This window comes from Danio rerio, chromosome 6, assembly GCF_049306965.1.
Source record: "Danio rerio strain Tuebingen ecotype United States chromosome 6, GRCz12tu, whole genome shotgun sequence".
Taxonomy (NCBI): Eukaryota; Metazoa; Chordata; class Actinopteri; order Cypriniformes; family Danionidae; genus Danio; species Danio rerio.
In genome coordinates, this window is record NC_133181.1 from 53,338,531 (window position 1) to 53,357,500 (window position 18,970).

The 18,970-nt window shown below is 36.7% G+C and overlaps 2 protein-coding genes across 3 annotated transcripts in view; both read right to left on the minus strand.

The window, feature by feature from the left end:
* Positions 1–681: 681 nt before the first annotated feature.
* Positions 682–18,970, minus strand: part of osgn1 (oxidative stress induced growth inhibitor 1) — a 20,182-nt gene continuing 1,893 nt past the window's right edge. The window contains 6 exon segments of one of the 2 annotated variants that reach the window (NM_200186.1): positions 1,749–2,927; positions 5,135–5,226; positions 5,999–6,190; positions 7,494–7,630; positions 9,262–9,329; positions 10,905–11,056. In NM_200186.1, the coding sequence (NP_956480.1) occupies positions 1,862–2,927; positions 5,135–5,226; positions 5,999–6,190; positions 7,494–7,630; positions 9,262–9,319 (1,545 nt within the window). In that variant the 5' untranslated portion in view covers positions 9,320–9,329; positions 10,905–11,056 and the 3' untranslated portion in view covers positions 1,749–1,861. 2 annotated transcript variants of the gene reach the window in all.
* pigu (phosphatidylinositol glycan anchor biosynthesis, class U) overlaps positions 17,909–18,970 on the minus strand; it is a 19,900-nt gene continuing 18,838 nt past the window's right edge. The window contains exon 12 of the mRNA XM_017356500.4: positions 17,909–18,970. This exon is cut by the window's right edge and continues 1,893 nt beyond it. The gene's annotated coding sequence lies outside the window, so the exon portion shown is untranslated.

An 18,970-nucleotide genomic window follows, 5' to 3' on the forward strand; every position in this document is an offset into this window, starting at 1 on the left:
AGTTATGAACGAATGGCAAAAATCTAATATTTCCAACGAGTTCGACATTTTCACAAGGCCTCTGAGTGAGACCATTCATGAATGGCGGTGTGTAATCATTCACACACACATTTGTGCGTGCACATTTTTTCTGTCTCTTAAAGTGATAGTTCACCTAACCTTACCTATTCAAACCTTGTAGGATTTCCTCTTCTGTTAAACAAAAGCAAATATTTTGATTAAAGTAACTTGGAACTTCCGTTAACCTTTTCTCCTCTACTATGGATGTCAGATGATCAGTTATAATGCCTGCAGGATGGCTGCTGTCCTGCAGCAATGATAAAATCCTGTAGGACACATTGACAATATGTGCAGGAAATTCTTACATGTATTACAATGGATCAAACAGAAATTGGGGAGAAAAAATAAACAGGGCTAATAATTATGACTACAACTGTGTGTGTGTGTCTGTGTAATTATATCTGTGTGTGTATATATATATAAATAATATATATAATATAAAAATAATATAAAAATATATATATATATATATATATATATATATATATATATATATATATATATGTGTGTGTGTGTAATAATAATGAATATATAATGTCACTCACCCCATTTGTATGAGCTGTATTATTCACAGCTGCTTATTTTACTGTGCAGTTTAAATAGACACAAAATACACCAAAATACTTTCATGTTTTTATTATTTTCTTCTTTAAATAGAGTTTGATTAAAATGGTGTAGACAAACTGTACATTACATTTTTGCTTTCCAAAAACGAAAAAAACAAAACAAAAAGGTACAAACCCTTTCACTACGATGTTTAATCAGAGCTGCCAGTGAGCATAACTTGTAGGCAAATAATAGTGTAATTAGTCAAAGCTTAATCTCGAATCACTTTTATAAAGAAGCCAGACATGCTTCTGATATGATTGAAAATTTTTCCAACATTTTTTAAAAGTTGTCAATTTATGAGGTTCCTTGAGGCCTCAATCTCATAGGCAGTGTTACATTTGGCCCATGCCAGATAATAACCCCATCGTTAATAAGCTTATGTAGGATGAATTCATTCAAATAATGCCATGAAGGATATATTTTATGCAATGCTGCCGGGTTCATTCACTGCGTGCAAAGGCCCTCTCGTGGTCAGTTTTGGAAGTGCAGCCTGGCCTCACTGAGGTTTAGCTTTGTATTAGCAACAGTAGCATAAAATATTATTTGTTCATTTTAAATTAATCTACATACTTTTCTAATTCTACACAAATCATAAAATGAGTTGCAATGTTTTTAGATTCCCAATTCTCTCAAATCCAATTTTCTAGTAGAACTAATAGATTTACTATCGTTGTAAGATTAACTGAAAGGCATTGTATGGAAAGCAGAAAGTTTAAAAGGTCCACTAGGATTTCTACATTCATTGAAGTAGAAGTCAGTAAGTGTGTTAGTACCAACATTGATACAACAGCAGCATTTGCTTGGCAAAGATGAGCGGTGTTTTTACCTTGCATGAAAAAAGATGCATCTAAAAACACAGCGAATGACAAATGGTAATTTGGCACCACATAACACGATTGCCGTAAGGACACGAGTAGTGTTTTGAATGAGCAGCCATGTAGTGTTAAATCCCTGAAGTGTTAAAGCATCCTGTGTCCGTAGTCACAGATTAATGGATACAAGTGGGCTAGTAAGCCATTAACAGTGCAAATCTGTGTCAGTGCATGTGAAGTCTGCATGCAAGCACTTTCAGAGGGATGTCGGAACAGTCTCAGCCCATTGCTGATTGGTTTAACCATTCATTGGTGCAGAATCGCATTTAGAAGTCAGTTTGTGGACTTTGGAAGTCCCACAAAGAATAATTAAAATCTTTTCACGCTTCCAAGGTGCAGTTGGTGAGCTGAATGTTCATCAAGCTGGTGATGCAGTTCTCTGTCGCACTTTGTCGTTTTGCACTCTGCTTCCGCGCAATGTCACAAGCAATGGCCAAAGCTCCACCTTTCAAGAAGCGCACAAAGTTTTCACCCACTAATGGACCCATGGCATACAACCCTGCCTCCTTTATGCTCTCATAAGTGTACGGATCTACATCCATCGGATTCCGCCGACAGCTGATTGGCTCTTCCGAGTCCAACGCCAAATCGCGACCGTGTTCTGGAAGGAAAGACAGGTTTGGATGGGCACCAATCAAAACGAGTGCCATTGAGACTTGGAGCACCGTCTGCAGCCCTCCTTCGCCCTCCAGCACACACTTGCCATCAGGTTTGAATGCTGCCACACGGTGCTTTGGGAAACTGAGGTAACCTGGGTAGCAGGTGTAAGAACTGGTGCCGTCTGCAGGCGACGAGAGCAGTTGGTTGGACAGATTTTCCACAGTCTCTCCAACTTTGTGTTGCTGTTGGCTCATCATTTGATGCACTTTGTGGTACTCTGGGTAGAGGAGTTTGGGTAGCTGGTTGAAGATGAGCGCTGGATCGCTTACCGGCCGCCGGAAGGCATGGTAAACCGGTGTGTTTAAGTGGTGAGCTGCGAGAACAGCATCTGCTGCCGTTAACCCAGCGCCGACAATAAGAACCGGCTCTGAAGCACGGTCCAAGCGGCCTGAAGAGATGGCAGCCTCCAGCTCCCAGAAGCTGTGGCACACATAGGGAAGGTTTTCACCATCTACGCCAAGGCGAGCTGGAATGTCATGCGTTCCTGTTGCAAGCACCACGTTCTCGGCATACACAGAGAAAGGGACTTCATGTTCTTCATTAACATTTGCTCTTCTCTGGAGGCCTTGGATCTTCCATATGGAGCGACCGGATTTAAGGGAAACTCGAGAAACTGAGGTTACAGTGGTGCCACAAGCGAAACTCTTCTCCAGACCCATTTTTGTCACGTAGTGCTGGTAGTATGAGGCAATCTCAGCAGGAGTAGCCCGGTCATTACGTAAATTCCTACACACAAACAAACAAACAAATGCATATTAGACACGGTTCTTACTGTAAAAAGCTGAGTCTCAAAGACAGGAGCACTGAGCAGACAATAGGGCTGTGCAATTATTCGAAATTGAATCACGATTGCGATTTGAAACGTTGCAATTAGTAAAAAAAAAAAAAAAAAAAAAAAAAAAAAAAAAAAAAAAACAAGAGGCTGCAATATGAAATACATATGCGTTATATAAATTTCCCCCACCCAGAGTAAATGGTTGACTGCCATCTGTTTGTGACCGTCTTACTAGCCAATTGAGTGAGCACACTTTCGTTCTGCCCAATCAGAATTGGGCAACCAAACTATGCGGAATAGCCACATTTAAAAAAAAAACAACAACCAACAAACAAACAGGAAAGCGCTTCAGCGTCTGCCGCTTCAGAAGCATTAATAGATGAATTAATATTAAAAAAATTATTAAAAAAAAAAAAAATAAATAAATTAAAAAAAAAGCACATTGGTAATATGGGAACATTTTGGTTTCAAAGTCACAAAAACAGGTCATTTGTAAGAGTAGTTGCAGATTTGTTGCCACAACATGAGAAAATATAACAACCAGCACATTATAAAAAAAAAAAAGCACCACAGGTGGCTATATGAGGAGTGTCTTGCTAAAAAGTTAACGAAGTATTGCCGGTGACAATCAAGTAGCTAGCAACAGCAAAGTACAATTTCAGAGTTGTTTGCAGTTGTATGGTTCACCATATGACAAAAAAAAAAAAAAAAAAAAAAAAACACATCACGAAGGCACCAGGAGATAACGCCATAACTCACTATTGTTTGCTCTAGAGAAAAAAATAGTTTAATTTCTGAATATTTATGAACATTTAAATAAAATCATTAGTTGATGTCTTTTCAGCTAATTTTTAACTAACACTCACTGCATTTTAGCAGTAAAGAGCTACGAAACAGAATATTAAGCTGAAGCTTGACGGGGAGAATTTAATTTTTTTTCTCCGCAATAGCGGTTATATTATTATTTTTTTTATTATTCACAATTAGATATTTTCTTCAAAATTGCACAGCCCTAGCAGACTAAATCAATATTTAAATCGTGTGTGGTCACGTCACATCAGTTAAAGACATGGTGCTAAAGCCCAAAACAAATCTGGACTAGATATTTGATTGAACCGTCTTAATTCAAGAGGCTTGTTAATCTTATCAATTAGATTACAGCATTAATTGATGCAGTAAATAATTCTTTAACACTGATCTAAGACTTTAAATACGTGACTAAATAATGGTTAATAATATTTTCTTTATTCACTCGGTGACCATTTATGTCCACTAATAAGGCTACTCGTGTGTAAAATAAAATAAATAAATAAATGATAAGAAGTTAAACAAACATTTGAAGAGGAGCACGTGGTATGACTGATCGCAGCTGGTCTTTCATCTGTAATCATTAATAAACCAATCGGATTATTCCAAACTAACTATAAAGTAGACCGCCTAGCCTTACTCCCGTCACTTTTTTTTTTTAAGTATCCCCTCCCCCATCCCATCCACCCAACTGCCCCCATTTCCTCCTTTACCAGGGGGAGCTCTTGAGAACTACCTGATCTCTTACCCCCTCACATGCTCAGAGACCAGGCGGAAGCTCTGTCAGTAAATGCAATTATTATATCATCAAGCAATAGCTAAGTGTGAACTCTTGAATTTGAATAATAATAATAATAATAATAATAAACATTTATTATAAAAAATATATGAAATAATAAAAAGTACATTAAGATAAATAACAAAATTCATGGCATTACATGACCTGGACAAAAAAAATAAACAAAAAATTCCCTGACCCTCACTTGCCAGTGATTGGAATAAATCTAGTAAAGACCTGTGGGAAACCTGATTGGATGATATCTTTGATCATTTTGGACATTTGTAACTTCAATAAATGGGTTAAACATAATATGCCTCATTTAGCCTAAAAAATACACCACCTGCATTAATAATAGGTTTAAGTTGCTTGAACAAATAAGTCAGGGTTAAAAGCCACAAGAGAAATAAACAATTATTGGCTATTTATACTATTAGTAAAAAATAAACTACTGAAGCTGCTATATGCAAATGTTTAAATGTTTATCTGAGAACTACCTCAATGGACATGAATCAGAGAAATGTGAGCCTATTGTTACCCAAATAATTTAAATTTCAGTTTCATTTTTCATACCTTCGTTTATCTCTCATCCAGTCTTTCAGCTTCAAACCAGGAAGCTCCATCCAGTTAGCCAGACTGAGAGTCAACATTGAGCCTTCCATCGCCTGCAGGCATCAAGCATAAAAAGCAACACATTTACATTCTGAATCAAGCGGGAAGCACAAGAGAAACATCTGATTAAACTGCTACAAAAAACCTCAATAGAAGACGTTGTTGCAGTTGTTCGAAGACACGCAAATATTAAATCACGAGTGCTTGTTCCCTCGGGGCTACTACTTTTACATTAGACCCTTATGACACTGTTGAACATTCAAGACATATTTTGTAATATATCTGACCATTGTACTTCTGATTTTTAGGTAGTTCCGTCACTCTGAATGGGGTTTCTCATTATGTAATAAAGTGATATTCTAATTATACGATACCAATAAATAAAAAGAAAGCTTACTCATCATTCTTCATTAGTATAACAATACAATTTTGAAACAAATATGCTAAACTCATTAAAGTAATATTATTTTACTAATTATTATGCAAATAAAAATACATTACATTAAAATTATTAATATTAATTAAGATTAAAACACTTTAGTGGTCTAAGAACCATATATGGTCAATTAATTAACATCAATTACAATAGAGTCATAGAAGAAAAGTCTTCAAATAACACCCAGTAACATTACAGGATTTTTAAAATTAGTATTTCAACCCAATAAACGGTTAAAGGCCCTAAACCAGGCATAGTACTGTTATCCTATTACTTTTGATGCATTTTTGTATATGAACAAGAACATATTTGCACAAGAATGAGAACAACATGACTACTATAGGGATTTAAAATCAGGAGATAGAAGTATTTTAGGAGTGGTCACTTACATGCCAGGCCCCTCCAGGTGGTCCTTTTCCAAGTACGAGGTGCGGTGTGGCCCTTTCCGGCTCATGTCTCCATATCAGTGGGGAAGCACAATCCACCCCAAAGTCACCATCTGGAAGGAGGAGGGCATCGAAGAGCACAGCCACAGGGTTGGATGAGCGGCCCTCTACACCCTCACACAAGTACTCCAGATCCTAAATGCACACAAGACGACAAAACTGTTTTCCTGTGTTTGAACATTTCTGTGCACCTCTTAGATTCTGCTACTATTGTGCAGTTACCATGCGTATATGCAAATTAGACTTGACGCACAAAACTGGAATGTTTGACTCCAGTGAGTCAAAGGAAACAAAATTGTCAATTCCTGATAAACTGGTGCCAAGTGTTAAAAAGAAAAGTGGAATTTGCTGCAGTAGAAGAAGCCACTGTGGGTCCAATAGACCAGGGGTGGCCAACCCTGTTCTTGGAGAGCCACCTTCCTGCAGATTTGAGTTGCTACCCATATCAAACACACCTGAACCAATTAATTAGGACCTGAACACCACGTGATAATTACAGGCAGGTGTGTTTGATATGGGTTGCAACTGAAATCTGCAGGAAGGTGGCTCTTCAGGAAAAGGGTTGGCCACCCGTGCAATAGACTGTATAAACGGAGGTCACACTGCATTTGTATATATTTTAGCGGTTGTGATGGGAGCGAATGGATCGATAACGCCTCCACACATCATCATTTACCTCTTCACATGTTGTGGCTGCTTTAGGCTATGTATAATATAAGGGAGTGCATGTGCGTCTTCCTCTGCATGCAAATTCCTAAACAAACACCTGTAATCGGTTTATAAGATCGGCCAGATTGGCGAGCAGCAATCGGAGTCATTAAATGTGATTATCGGTGAGTTTGGTGTACTGATGACATTTACGGCCAAACAGTAATTTCTGTTGAGCACATGAACACAATGGCAAATCATCGCTGTTTAAGAACGCACTCAACAGCGTTCAAATGTTAGCTGGAAATGTATGTTTTTAAAATTTCAGTATCGATTGGTATCGAATTCCAGTATCGTGAGAACCCTAACCTGTTCTCTCTTCTGCCTGCCATTAGTCTCACACAATTTGTTTCTATTTTCGGAAAAATCTTAACAATATTGTAAGTTTTTCCTTTTATTATTTGAGAAAAGAGGAATAAAAACTATTTATTGTCCACTCCTATTGACTGCGCACAACTATGACGACTTCCGCTGCTGAGAAAACCCAAAAATGTTAAAGATAGTCCCTTTGCTTTTATGCACATCTTGGCATTTTCATTAATCTTTTTCTTCTTTGCAATATTTCAAAATGCACATATTAATAGGTTGATGAAAATCTGGCTATTGACGATATAGAGAAATCCTTAGAACTGTCGATAAAGGCTTTTGGTAAAAGGTGATACATTAGTCACAATTTGTTATGTAAAGAGGTGTGGTGAATGTGTGCAGGGGGATTATGTGTATGCCTTACCTGGTCAAACAAAGACAGATGAGGGTTCTTTGTCAGTTTGTCATGCAAAATCTGGTTGGGATGGAAACCATCGGGGGAAAGGTAAGGGGTGTATCCCGACAACAAATAAGAAAGACAAATCCCGGATGGTCCATTACCTGTTCAAAACACAGTCATGCATATGAATACTAGAAGCAATCGATAACATCTTCCAAGCAGTCACAGATATTCTTTTGTTTTTGGTACTATTGAGTTTTTATTTCTTGTAGGTATTGCTTTTTAACATGTTGGTTTAATTGTGGGTTAATTTTGCAGCAACTGTGTGCAATTTAGGCAAGGGATGATAACCGGTTTCAAGGTTTACCACAGTTTGGAAAAGTCAAGGGTACAACTGCAATCATTTTCTGTTATACCATTCCTACAATACATGTAAGGTTTTTATATGCACTTTTACGACTATATTATTTAGTTTTGGAACCAACATCCAAGCCTACTATAGACCTTAACAGTGCACCCAGCAAGCATTTTTGTTTTTAAAAAAAAGAAAAAGTCTTATAGGTCTAAACATGGACGGCTTTGTTAAAACAAGGATAAATTTTAGCTGTCAGTGAATATCTAATAGACATCGAAGAAAGCCCAAAACTAGTCATCAAATACAAAACAAACGAACTACGAATGTCAAGTCTGTCTATCTGTATTTGATGACTAGTCTAGTTTTGGTGTATTCTTAGAGATCTATTAGATTCACTGACTGCCCAAATTTAGCCACCTACAATTAGATGTCTATTAGATGTCTAAACACAAAATTGCTTGGTGGGCAGTGGCTTACTTTATATATAAAAAATAAATAAATAAATAAATGATATGCAAAGATGCCTTTACAAGTTGTAAAGGAATGTTTTTGAAAGTAATGAAGACAGCAGAAGCATGTGATTTATTTTAATCATTTAGTCGGACACGTTTATGTTCCAACATTTTTAAATCAGGGTTCCAACAGGTTTCTTTAAATCAAATTAAAGACTTTAAGACAATTATGAACGAAGGTTAAGGCTTTTACAAGCTAAACACGAAGGACTTTTCTGATGGCCCAGTTACTTCTAGAAATTGTTTCTGTATTAATAGAAGATCATGTAAAGGGATTTGTTGCTTCAGTTTTCTTTCCCTGATTAGGGAATTTAATTTGGAGAATTTGCTGTAAAAATGTCTAACAGCTGTTGTGACTTCAACACATACACAAGTTTCAAGATCATTATTGAGATTTTTGGTGATTGGGTGTCAGCCCGATTGGTTAGCATTAGAGACAAAGAGAAATTAAGACTTTAAGGCCTAAAATTTAAAACATTAAGACTAAGAGCCTGCGGACCCCAGTTAAATGTTGCTTAAAATAAAATATATCGTGTTCAACAGGGAAAAAAATGTTTTTTTACCCATACATTTAAAAAATGATGATAATTTAGAGGAGTAGTCAAAAAAAAAAAAAAAAATTTTGCGATACTGTGAAACAGTTACATTTTTATCCAATGCTATCATGCTATCAGAATCTTATCAGCTAATGCCTAACACAATTATCCTGTTAATTATTAGTTAATTGTAGTCCTTGGTTGCAGTACAACATTTAAACAGTACAGAGAGAAACAACAGTCCAAGAGGAGTTATTTTGCATGCATTATGCATGTAGGAAGCACATTATCGGCTGTAAGTGTTGATGGAAGAGGTAGTGTCATGTGTCAGACAAAGTACACACAAACTTCACAAAGCATAAAAGAAACATTGAAATGGCAACTCTTACCAACAATGACAACAGGCAGGATATCGTCAGAAAAGGTGTCTTTATTGTACAGCTCCATAGTGGCTAACCTGTTATATAAAAAAGAACAAATGTCGAGTTGAAAACGTTATCAACTAAACCATAAAACCCCCTCCCAAGATACACACCACCACTCCCTCACTTCCATGATAATAACGACCAGCTAACACGGTCCCCTTTTATATTACATCACTCTATATAATCTGAATTACAGTAAGACGGACTATAAGCTTCAGCCAATACTCCTTATGAATCAACTCAAGTGCAATTACATAACAGGAGAAGTTCAGCGTTACGGTAACCATGACTGGACAGAATATCTTAAAGTGACAGCGCCATTAAAGGAGTTCGCGCCACGGTCGAAACAGCTGAATCACTCTGAATAGAAACTAAACGGCTAAACGAAAAAGCAGAGCTTTATTTAATATCAAAAGTCAGTCAAACACACTTGATATGGAAATTGTTCGTCGTTTTCACTTTAATATACATTTGTAATGAACGTAGACGCATTTTAGAAACGTTTCTGTGAACTTGAACGAAGTCCAGGGGGGCGTGTGGGTCTGTGTCTACGTGCAGGACGCTTTCTGAATTCAGGTCAGTTTATGAGGTTGCGGCTGATAAAAATGTTTATGTGCAAGTCATAAAAGGTTAATGCACACAATGCATTCACATTAAACGCGTATAACGTATAAACGTGCAGTGTTTCGTAATTTTATGGCTCCCAAGTTACTATGTTGTGCTTTATAAAGTTTAAAATATAAGCCAATTTGATCTCTTATTGAATTTGTCAGTTGTAACAGTTAAGTTTTTTCTCGTTTATCTGCAAAAAGCTAGCAAGTGACAGACAAGTATCACAGTGACAGCGAGCCGCGTGCACGTCACATCTGAAGTCCATTCAAGGTGTTAAATCATGCGCGTTCACACGCCCCCAAAATTAAAGACGCAGCAGCTCATCCCAAATTAAATCATAGTCATAAATTTACTCATCTGCGATCATATACTTTCAGATGCTTAAGAAACAAGATGTCAGAATGACAGCCATACCACGTAACGTTACTTGCAAACCAAAGCGTAATGTGACCTCAGTTTCAACTTGCTGAACATAAAAGAAACACTATTTAAGGCTATATTTTCTCTCGGATTTGTGCAAAATGAGCTGACGTTAGACAGAGGTTTCCAGAAAAGGCGACACGCGTTTCTCAGACGCATTGTCTGCTGAATCTCTCCGCCCCCATGATGCGCGAACAGCCAAATCGGACATGCCAGACTGTAGGTTAACGGGATTGTATTTACTGAAGATTAAAGCCAAGTTACACACGAAAGCCGGTAACTAACTTAATGGGTGTACGTTAACCCAGATGCGCGCATTACATGCGTGCGCGTTCACGTAAGTGTCCACTGTCCAGACATGCCTACGAGACAATTTCCATATCCGACGGACATATTACGACGCAACACCAAATTTAAGGAAAAAGAACAAAGATGAGTTAAAATGACCCAAAAGAAGAGGTCGAGTACATTAATCATATCCCCCCTGCAATGATGTCAAGTTTTGTAATGTATTAACGTTAACTCAAACCGGCGTGATGCAAGCAAAGCCATAACGGCTTGATGTAACCACCTACCTGTAATGTAAATGCTCCGAATAAGTCGAGAGACAGCAAAGCCTTAAATTTACAAGAGATGAAGATAATATAAACCGAGAGGTGAAATACGCAGTTTCCTCTCGCTGTGCTTCAAGCGTGGCTGCTAGGAGAGATACGGCACTCTTCAGCACACAGACAGTACTCGTGCGCTAATGGGTTTTATAATTTTTCCTTCATAGTGTGTCCCATACGAGCCAATCATCGAGAAAAGATGTGACGTTTACAATATGATTGGTCCGGCTTAGAGTGACGCACCGGCGTCTTGATGCCTTGTAGTTTTCCACTCACTGACAATGATCTGATCGCTGATTGGCTTAAATCCTGCTCTCACTGCATATCAGCCAATCAGAGAACGCAGCGACTTCAGCGGTGTCGCTGCCATCGTAACCGTTCAACGTTGCATCGCCCTTAACGAAAATTGTTGCCTTTTTTGGCAACCTTAACAATTATGTTCGACTGTCTTTTGTAATAAAAGTGTTAATTAATTACTAATGATTTTCTACTCTCTGAATTGAATCTTTCATTGTTTTTTTCCAGAATTTTACCTCATGATTGAAAGCAATGACAACTGCTAAAGGTTTGTGTATTTCCTTTAACGTTATATCAATCTCCATAATTATTGTCGTTGGAGTATAATGACTTGGTGATTTAGTTAGTTGGATAAGATTCACCGTTTGTTGACTTTGCATGACTCATATTTCTAATTAATATTTCCTTCAGACTTAACTTTGTACATCCTCAGTTTGCTTATTGTCAAACTATATATGTAAGACATTTAACATTTAAATTAACCCTCATATTTTAGGTACATATTTTAAAACTATGAAGGTACGTGACTTTGCGACATGCTTACTGGGTCAAGTGATGCAATATAGTTAACCTTTGTGATGCTTTTTTTGACCCCCCCCCCACCCTCCTCAGAAGTAAAAGAAAGTTTCCATTGTTGGAACTAATCACTGAAATCCTCACTCGAGGTATTTTCTCATGGGTGTATTTGGGTTCCCATTAACATTTTTTTAAAAGTAGACTGCTTAGACCAGCTTCAAAGTCTGACAAAGAAACTGATGAGATAACAAACTCAAAAATGGGAAACATGTTGCCTGTGGACTGGAGCCATAAATTTGTGTGCATATGTCTAAGGGTGATACCCAAAGTTTGAGTAAATCAAAAAAGGTCATTTAACCTTGTCTAAAAACATACTTTCAATACCATTTGAGGCAGCGATAAGGGCTTTGAGTTATGGTAGTCGTGGTTCTTTTGTTTCTTGGATATCCACCAAAACTGCTGAACTTTAAGAACATGCTGTTACTTAACATTGTGACCCTGTGGTCAAGATTTATCAAGCCTGATTAGCTCTAAATTCATTTGCACACATACATTGCATGCAAATATGCATGCACGCACATACAAACAAAACCCTAAACTACCACACCAGGTGTCCTGACATTTTATCTTACCCATCAGATTATGCTACCAACACTGTATTTTAATGGTTCTGAGGTTGGGGTTAGGTATTGGGCGATAATACAGCTTCATATCTCTACTCCACATTAAAATTCAGCCCAAATAAATAGTTTACAACTACCTAACTTTAAAATATTTATTAATTAATTGTTGAATTGTCCTACCTCCCATTCAAAAAGTAGGTAGCACATTTTGATGACGCAATATGCTACCCATCAAATTTTGCTACAGTCTAAATTTTATTGTGGAGTAAATATTTTATAGTTATTAATGAAAAATAATATAATAAAAAATAGCTTCACCGATTAGCTTTAAATTGATGCTAGCCTTTCATGTATCCAAACACTCTTATATAGCTAAATTTTGTTTGGTTTTTAAAAACATCTTTGAAGGTACAGCATGTTTGGAAATGACATAGAATAAATGTATTTCCTTATCAAGCAATATTTACCTTGATTTTTCTTCAAGTGTTGTTGATGAAAATGTAAATTCCCTCCATCTTAAACATGTTCCCAGATGTCACTATTCATTTTCATAGAAACCACCTAAATAATCTTTCACACAAACATTTTAAAGCGACATTACGGAGTTGTGGTGGAAATGACACTGATACTGTGCGACAGCTATATATTGTTTAAAATATAATATTGATAATACTCTCACATTAATAACGATAAAATATTTAAATTATTTCAGTAGCGCTTCATTAAGATACATTAATAGATACCAAATAAATAATATTTTAAAATGTTATTTTCATTATTGAATTTTAAAACTTGAAACTTTTAAAACTAGAACTTTTGGATTTTGACACCTAAAAGGAGGTTGAATTATATGAAAAAAAATATAATAGAAAGGTAGTATTTTTTTAAAAAGTAGGTTTTATTGTTAGTTTGACAAAGAAAGAGGAACTTGAATAAAATTATATATATTTTTTTGGATATATGATCACAAGGACATAAAAGTGCCCGTAGTGGAAGAATTACTCAGAAATTGTTTGCAACAATTTTGCAGACAACATTTTTTTCAGTGTAATTAATCCCTAACCCCAACCTCAGAATCATTCAAATAAAGTGTTGGTAGCATATTATGATGGATAGGATAAAATGTCAGGAGTCAGTTATTAGCTTTTAAAATAAGCATTTAGTTGTAGACCAAATATTTAATTTGAGCATTTTCATGCTGTACCTCAGTAGTCTCTTACATTTTGCTGGCTTGTCAGCATATGACTCAACAAGCTTCCAGTTAGTCAGGATGAGGGGCCCTTTTCAAAAGGCTTCCGAAAGCATTTCTCTTTAGTCTGTCCAAGAGTCACCATGGACTCACAAAGAGAACCAAGTCTGTGTTATCACAATGCATCGCTTCATCAGCTCAAGTGCGAAAAGAATGGCAACTCTCTAATGTGATACAACAGGTCTCGTGTAGTTGTCATGGTGCAGCTCAGGTATTATGTAAATGCTTATGCAACATTATTTCAGCAATCTGGACGGAAACAAGCAATTGTAGTGTTAGGCAAACTTTGGTTTGTTGAAATATAGGGCTTGCATAAGGATATTAGTGCTTAGTAAAGTAGATGAAAAGGATAGGTTTCAGTATGGAATAGATCAAACCCAAACTTTTCTTATAAAGGACCAAGAAGCAAACCTGATTGAGGGCGGTGGGCTGAAGGTAAATATACCAAACTGTATTAAAAATAAAGTTGCCATTGGTAATTTCTTAGTTTAATTTCAGAATATAAAAAAAATATTGAATCTTTTTTTTAGCATTTTATTCATTCATTCATACATTTATTCATTTATTCATTCATGCATTCATTCATTTTCCTTTAGCTAAGTCCCTATATTCATCACAGGTCTCCACAGCGGAATAAACCGCCAACTTATCCAACATATGTTTTACACATTGGATGCCCTTCCAGCTGCAACCCAGTACTGGGAAACACCCATACACTCTCACATTCACTACAGCCAGTTTAGTTTACCCAATTCACTAATAGCACGTCTTTGGACTGTGGGAGAAACTGGAGCACCAGAAGGAAACCCACACGAACACAGAAATGTTAACTGGCTCAGTCGGGACTTGAACCAGCGACCTTCTTCCTGTGCTGCTATGCCATTTTCCATATTATAAGAAGCTTATTACAGTAAAAACATAAACAATTTCATTTGTGGAGGCGACGCAGTGGCGCAGTAGTTTGTGCTGTCGCCTCACAGCAAGAAGGTCGCAGGTTCGAGCCTCGGCTGGGTCAGTTGGCGTTTCTGTGTGGAGTTTGCATGTTCTCCGTGCATTCGAGTGGGTTTCCTCCGGGTGCTCCGGTTTCCCCCACAGTCCAAAGACATGCAGTACATGTGAATTGGTTTGGCTAAATTGTCCGTAGTGTATGAGTGTGTGTGTGTGTGTAAATGTTTCCCAGAGATGGGTTGCAGCTGGAAGGAAATCCACTGCGTAGAAATGTGCTGGATAAGTTGGCGGTTCATTCCGCTGTGGCGACCATGGCTTAATAAAGGGACTAAGCCGACAAGAAAATGAATGAATGAATGAATTCCATTTGTAATACAATGCCCAATACACGTCTTCTGCATCGTCTTTTATCTGTCAATGAGAGAATGTTTATTTAAAAAAAAAGATTCATTTAACATTTAATTTCAGTTTGCGTTTTTGTATCTGAACAATAAAACAAATAAAAAGTAATGTTACATTAGAAAGGAAGATGTCTGGAAAAGGCATTCCTCTTAACCCTCCCCATTACTCCCCCTCTCGTCCAAAGCGATGGGGGGTCAAATAAAAAGGTTACAATGGGCCAGCTTTGGCTTGTGGGCCCTTGTTTGGGCATCTTTTGGATAGATCTAAGTGAGGTAAACAGAAGAATGTAGCTGATATAGAGGAATTACCAACCTACGTCGCACACAACTTCACACGGGTTCCCGGTTGCAAAAAGAGACTGGTTGCAATAGCAAACATGTCTTGTTGTGTGGTAGAATGCCGAATTTAAACTTTTACCGTACACCACACTGCTTTTAATGCCAACCGCAGACGTCTTTGGCTAAAAGGGAGCTGAATGAAGTGAGGACCTAAATATAAATGCTGGACTCTGCAGTTCTCATTTAATATCAGGTAAGTTGACGGCGCTATGCTGAATCATACACATTACTCATTTTTGATTGCAGCAATGATTTCAGCAAAAACTGTTAAATATGGTGAATTAAACTGCGGACACTGAATGCTTAGAATGAGTGTTCACATATCCTGCCTTGCAGGTGCAGTTTGCTGTCAGAATGCATGTGTCCTGCTTGTTGATGATTACTCAGGCCTTGAACAGTTCCGTCTTCTTTCGTTATCTTTGGCTAGGCAGAACCTTGGTTTTCATCACTACATACTTTTGTATCTGGTAATCATGGAACATTATTTCTTGCACATGACCACACACAACAACATTGTTGGCTTCTAAAGACTTGTAGGCCTTTAACTTCTCTCTAGTAAAAACACTTGGAGTTTCAGTGAGATTGTATATTTCGGACTGGATGCTTGGCCCTTTAGTCTATTCCAATATCCATTGGGAGGGTGCAATCACAAATGGACCCGTCTTATGAACTCGCTCACTTTAACATTAATTTTGCTGAATAACTGCTTATCACTGGATGACAAGCTGTTATAATACGCTGAAAGCATTATGTAAATAATATATATAATATGTAATCAATATAACTTATCTCTAAGACAACAACAAACCGCATCAGATGTCATTCCCTCGCTGTAAATACTAGCGTTCCCATTTTTTTTTCTGCAACCTCGCTGCGCGCATTCCTGAATGTTTACAAAAATGCTAATTCATGTATATGTTAATATGTACTTTATAAGTACTAATAAAAATCCAACACACAAGCTAAGCAACTAGCTAAACGTGACAGTAATGCAGTTACATTAAGTAATGTACACACAAACAAAAATAAGATTGATTGCATTTACAATTTTTTTTTTAATGTAAGTGGTTGCAATTTATTTGGGCTGAATTTAAACAATTAAGTTGAACATTACTAAATGTAATGTTTGTTTAAATTCGGCCCATATAAATAGTTTGCAACCACTTACCTTAAAAAAACTAGCAAATCCAATGAACCATTTTTAAGTGTATGTTGTTGTAAATATACAACTATAACTACATTTTTACATCTTTAAAATTTATTATTGTAGTTACAATTCATAGTAAATTAACTTTACATCAAAAAAAGTATATTCCTTGCAGAAATACCCAAGATTCATCATTCATTAATTTTTCATTTTCATTCAAGCTTAGTTCCTTTGCCCTTCCAGCCGCAATCCACTACTGTGAAACAGTCATACACACTTGCATTCACATATGGTCAACTTAGCCTATTCAATTCACCTATAGCACATGTTTTTGGACCGTGGGGCAAACTAGAGCAGGATCACCTCAATGAAACCTGCGTGAACACGGGGAGAACATGCAAACTCCACACACAAATGACAACTGGTTCAGCTGGGACTTAACCCAGTGACGTTTTTACTGTGAGGTGACAGTGCTAACCACTGAGCCAACCACACAATATTTATAAATGATTTAAAAGTATTGCTCATGCATTTTATGTTAGTTATGGTGTGACTTAACAGTAAAATATACGATCTCATTGCAAAATATTATCTTGATTCATGCATCCAGGTAATGTCTTTGAAAAATCAGAGAGAGAAGGTTTCTTATTAACCAATAATGTGACAATTAAAATAGATATGAAATGAACAACCCCAAATAAATTTACAATCAAATCCACTGCAAGAGGTGAAAGGACACCAAAGCACGGGAAGAAAAAGTTATGTTTTATGCAGAGTCATTCTGACTTGTGTAATCGACATCTCCCTGTACAGACTTAATGACTAATGAAAATTACTGCAAATTGCGGCAATTGCAAACAAGCAAGTCCATACAGATTTTGAATATTAGAGGTTAAAGAAAAAAAACGAGAAAAATGAAGAATATTACATTTTATTAAAAGAAAAACATGAATTTTCGCAAAAACATAAATATTTTTTGTGGCTTTCAGGCATCAGTCAGAGGGAATGCCAGGTCAAACCTCTACATTTCACTCAAGACAGCTTAAATAGTTGACAGAAGCAGGTGGGGCATTATTGCTCAATCAGCAACATTTTTTACCGCGTTTAACCTGGATTCACAGTCATTTGTCAGCTAGTCCTAATCTCTCATTGACACATTAAACTCAGAGATTACCCTTTGGCAAAAAGGGTAATACAAAAATGTTGTTCCTATCTCTATAGGATCTGGTTAACATTAAACTTTACTAAGAAGCCCATTCATTATTCATCAAGTCAAAACAGAAGCTGCTGACATGAGATATTACACTTCTTCTTTCTCATTGACAACCCAATATAAGCTACAATGACAAGTGATCATAGGACTGCAGCCCTACGCCACAATGGCTAAGCTTTTATCCTTTATGTTTTGATAAAACCTCTTGAACCAACATGAACTTTAACAAAACAACCCAACTGGGAAACAATCTTTATTGGCATTTTAATCACCATACATTTTACAAATTATTTAAATTCGGTGTAATCGAATCCCAAACTCTCTTTAGTCTGAAAGCAGAACTATTCATGTAAAATGGAGGTCACATAACGTGTAATACTTCAGTGTGCACATCTCTCAAAGAAAAAATCCTGAAAAAACACATTGAATTTTATTATCAACTTTAAACAAATAAAATAAAAGATTCCCTGCAGTTCCGAGCAGGAAAAAGCCCTTAATCGTGCCGACCACATTTCCCCCAGTTCATTTACAAAATAAATAACCTGTATGAGGACTAAAACAAACATAGTACCAACACAAAGAAAATATATAGATGGTTGACCAACACATTTACTTTATTTCTGCTCAGAATGGTCAGTAGCTTCAGCCAAAATGCTGTATTAAGGCTAATTCACACCATGGACAATTAGCAGATTACAGTACAATAATTCTCAGGCATTCCTCGATCCGACAAACACAGAGTGAACATGTTCAATCGGCAAAAACAAGAACTAACCAATGCCCTCAAACTTGGTTCAGACACAGATTCGAGTGTTCGTTCGTCCTCTTTTGGTGGAGTGTAAAATTGGCCATTGTAGCATAAGAAGATGAATCAGCATTTCTTCAGTATTATCAGTACTCCAAATAACACAACATAAATATTTTATGTCTTTACTATATATTTTTGTTTTAAGTGTAAATAAAACAACACGAGGCTTAAAATAATTAATTGAATTAGTTTTTGTCAATGTGGTAACAACAGTGACCTATAGATCATTTCAATTGGCCCATGAAGATTTCCTGCTTGCTGTCAAACTGTTTTAATAAGTGCAACAAGACGCAATTCTATCACAAATTGATGTTAAAACAGCTATCATAATAATATTTCTCAATATGTGGCTCTTTTTGGATTCTCGGAAGCTATAGAAATTAAATATGTAAATCAGAAAATAGGTTAGGCCCATTGTTTTTGTTTACATCCTTCAAAATGGTCTATATTATTACTGTGGTCTATATTATTACTGTAGGTATTACTGTTAAT